This window comes from Antedon mediterranea, chromosome 8, assembly GCF_964355755.1.
Source record: "Antedon mediterranea chromosome 8, ecAntMedi1.1, whole genome shotgun sequence".
NCBI classification, from domain to species: domain Eukaryota; kingdom Metazoa; phylum Echinodermata; class Crinoidea; order Comatulida; family Antedonidae; genus Antedon; species Antedon mediterranea.
This window is the reverse complement of record NC_092677.1, coordinates 6,491,825-6,495,837: the sequence shown is the minus strand read 5'-3', so window position 1 is coordinate 6,495,837 and position 4,013 is coordinate 6,491,825. Positions and strand designations below refer to the sequence as shown.

The 4,013-nt window shown below is 32.8% G+C and overlaps 1 protein-coding gene across 1 annotated transcript; it reads left to right on the top strand.

Moving 5' to 3' along the window:
- The first annotated feature begins 326 nt into the window (after nt 1–326).
- Nucleotides 327–4,013, top strand: LOC140056968 (leucine-rich repeat-containing protein 58-like). Its single transcript, XM_072102497.1, has 3 exons — nt 327–962; nt 1,322–1,728; nt 2,263–4,013. The coding sequence occupies exons 1-3, from the start codon at nt 508–510 to the stop codon at nt 2,442–2,444; spliced, it is 1,044 nt and encodes a 347-aa protein (XP_071958598.1). The 5' UTR covers nt 327–507; the 3' UTR covers nt 2,445–4,013.

Below are 4,013 nucleotides of genomic sequence, written 5' to 3'. Positions count from 1 at the left end.
TAATAAAAGTAGGTCTTATAAAACAATTTTTGTTTGTATTCATTGAATACTCAGAGAATATTTTTTTCATTCGATAAAAAATTGACTGCTCTAGTTAGTATAGCTCCCCCTATAATGATTACCGTTTCTGATAAGATCTTTGGTTTCGTTTTTTTCCCGATTCTTTCATTACGTGACGTCACGTACACAATCTGGTTTGATCTAGAAAAAGTTGCTTTGTCTATTTGGAATTGAACACCAGTGATTGGTCCATACCAATTGTTTTGTCGCCGACGATTGGCCAATCAAAGTATTAACAACTTTTACACGTCACTAGTGCATGGGCTCTCAGCGAAAATAACATCATCGGTCGCTCTCTCGTACGTAAACACTTCGCGATGTCAAATTTGTGGAATTTTGGTCTATTTTTGCTCATTTTTAGATGTGAAGTTGTTATGTTGGAAGGGTGAAAATGAATGTACGGTAACATCAACACAGGTATACCACTACAGTGCTACAAAAACAACAATGATGGATATGGGAAATCAACATCTCTTTGTCGATCTGTCCCAACGGGGATTGGACGTTTTCACAGGCGACGGAAGCCAGGATCGTATAGTCAACAAGGCTGATGTGAAGGGCCTAAACATAAGTCGAAATTTACTAACATTTCTACCGTATAATCTCGCGCAGTTTTCTGGTTTAGTTGAACTGGACATTAGCAATAATCAAGTGGCGATAATTTCAGAAGAAATAGTGCAATTACAATGTTTGAAAACATTCACAGCAAAAAACAATCTTATTGATCAATCATCTTTACCAAAGAATTTCGGCGAATGCCCAGTGTTAGAAGTCCTTAATTTAAGTGGAAATAGTTTTGTAGATTTTCCTATTCAATTAACAGAATTACAAAATTTAAAATTTTTGTATATTGGAGGTAATTTTATCACTGACATCCCACGAGAAATTGGTAATTTCAGAAGGTAAGATTGGTGGGCTGTGTATGAGAAAAGGAGGGAAATTAGCCTAGTGGCCTATACTAGGGCCTAGTTTGTGTTTTGTATGTTCATGATACTGATAGTGTTTTAAATTTGTGTACATATTTAATATGAGGCCCTAATTAAATATAACGATATATCTAGGCCCTAGCCTAGGCCTACCTAATCTTTTTTTAAACTTTTATTGCCATCATAAAGAAATTTACTAGGATTAAAATTGACGATAGAGATGGTAAATAATATAGGCCCTAGTTTGCCCTTAAAAACAGAAAAAACAGTTTTCATCATATGTCATTATGATCAATCATTAAGATTAACAATAACTATTTAAATTATATTTTCAGGTTGGAACTATTGTACCTTGGAGGTAATCGCCTCAAAACGTTGCCTGTAGAAATTGGTGCACTGAGCAATCTACAAACCTTAGCACTTAGTGATAACAAGTTACAAGACTTACCTGCTGAACTAACCAAACTTACCAGTTTACAATCTCTCAGTCTTCACAATAACCTGCTGACAACGCTTCCAACACAAATTATCACGTTGAGTAACCTGTGCGAGTTAAGTCTACGAGGAAATCCTTTGGTCGTTCGGTTTATTCGCGATTTTGCTTGGCAGCCGCCGACGCTTTTGGAACTGGCAGCCCGTTGTGTAAAGAATCAGCATTTAAGTTATTCTTTGACCGATTTGCCTGCTAATTTATATCACTATCTAAATCATGCTAAGAAATGTGTTAATCCTAATTGCAAAGGTATGGTCAAGTCTTGTTTACACATGTACCACTCAATAAGCGATCTCTCCAGAGGGCGCCATATTTCAAAGGTCAATCGGGACAAAAAGTTTCATCTAGGCAAGCGCACTAATGTAAATTTACATCATCGCTCTAGCCTAGATTTTTTGTCCCGGTTGGCCTTTGAAATATGGCGCCTTCTGGAGTTATCAAAGTCGCTTATTTCATACAGAAAACTGAAATTAATACTGGTGTTAGTAGCATTCTAAAGAGTATGGACTATGTTCAAAGCGGTGAAAATCATTTTGACACACTTAGATAGTCATAACTGCTGTACTTGAGCTGCGAATTCCATTTCAAGAATAATTAATGTAATATTAATAAGGTGATTCAAAATCATCAAAAAAAAAAACATCCCAGGAAATACTACAGTAGATACTTCTGGCAAGTGTACATTTAGTGTTATATATCAAATCATTCATATTTTTTTTCCTGACTGAAGATGATTTTCAATAGAAAAAGTACATGATTTTAAAAACCAATCTTTCATTTCAGGAGTTTATTTCAATTCGAGAGTGGAGAACATAAAGTTTGTTGACTTCTGTGGTAAATATCGTCTTCCTCTGATGCAGTATCTGTGCTCACCTCAATGTCGCACTTCTACTCATTCTTCAAGCAGTTCTGAATCGGAATCTGAAGACGAAGACAGCCGACTAAAGAGGGTCCTACTTGGTTAAACATTATAATTATCAAAGTTGTGGTTTGGACTGGAATACGGTAATTTTGCAATGCAGATGATATACAATATTATACAAAAATATAATCTGCCTATTGATACAATAATAAAATTACACATGAATTAAGTGCATGGAGGATTGTAATGATTAAAGTAATATAAACTCTCAATATATTGGATCACAAGTACTCAGGTAAAGCATGCTATTTTAGACTCATCTGAATTTGTATGTGTAAGCTGCTTTTACATCATGCCCTTTGTCAAGCAAGGTTATTCAATTCATGCTCACTGTTAATTGGTCAAAAGAAAAAAAATCACACAATTTCAAGAAACAAATGGCTTCTTGATCCATCGCTCAGAATTTTGAGTCCGAATCCGGTACGGATTCAATGTTGGGAACGTCCTATGTTTTAACACTAAACCAATTTTTCTTGGAGCGCCTGATCGAAGCCAGGCGTGATGTGAAAGCAGCTGTAGTGTATAGACAAAAATATATAGGGTTTGTAAATTGTACTATAACATTAATCATGTTTTTCAACCAAAAATACTGAATAGGATTTATTTATTTAAACATATATTTTATTAATTTGATCTCGTAGACCTTTGAAATTGCTGGAGAATGTTACCAAACAAAGATCACAGTTTCAAAAACTGTCCATGTATTGTTTACATAATTTACTACTTTATACTGTTTTAATATAGCAGTAACTTATACTGTATATTAATGTAATGTGTCAAATATAGTGTCCAATAATTTTAAAAATTAATGTTTTTATATTTAGCAATTATATATTGTACATTTATAATTTATTATTAAAAATAATAAGTATATCAATTATCTGAATTAATGATTGCCAATTTATCTTTGGCTTTTGTGCTAACAAATTTATTCAAATATTTGTGTATGGTGGTTAGAATGTTTTTACAAATGATTTTTACACAATAAATTAGGAAAAAAACACATGTTCAGTCAGAAAATACTACTACTAGGTGTCTAGAAAATGAAGATCTAGATCTTAGGTCTTATTTTTCTAGATCTTGGTATTCTCAATGCCCCTTGTAACTCTCCCAAAGTTGCTTTTGTTTGCTGTTAGTATTTATAACATACATTCTGAAAAATAGACCAATTTTGAGATAGATAAGGCCTAAATAAACTATACATTTTTATTGCCAAAATTCTGTAAATTGAATATTGATGTCTAAAGTGAATGGTACTTTCAGTATTAGCTGGATAAATTAGTCTTGTTTAGTTAACTATGGTGCTATGGTTAATATCAGGGAATTTCTGAAATAATGTAGAAAATCACTGTTTTACACCAGCTGGTTTGACCATTACTGTAATGTTGGCTTAGTATTATTAAATATTTGAGCCATATAACTGCTGCTTCAAAAATTAGTTTAATTTTTTAAGTAACTTAATTATATTGGTACAATTGTAAATAATTTAAATAGTAATATAACATTATGTATGAAAATTATTCAATTCAATTTTCCAAAGTCTAGAATTCAAGTGGTCAATTGTGTTGATGACCCTATAGTAGGTTAAAGAATTAAAATGTTGCTTGCTGTA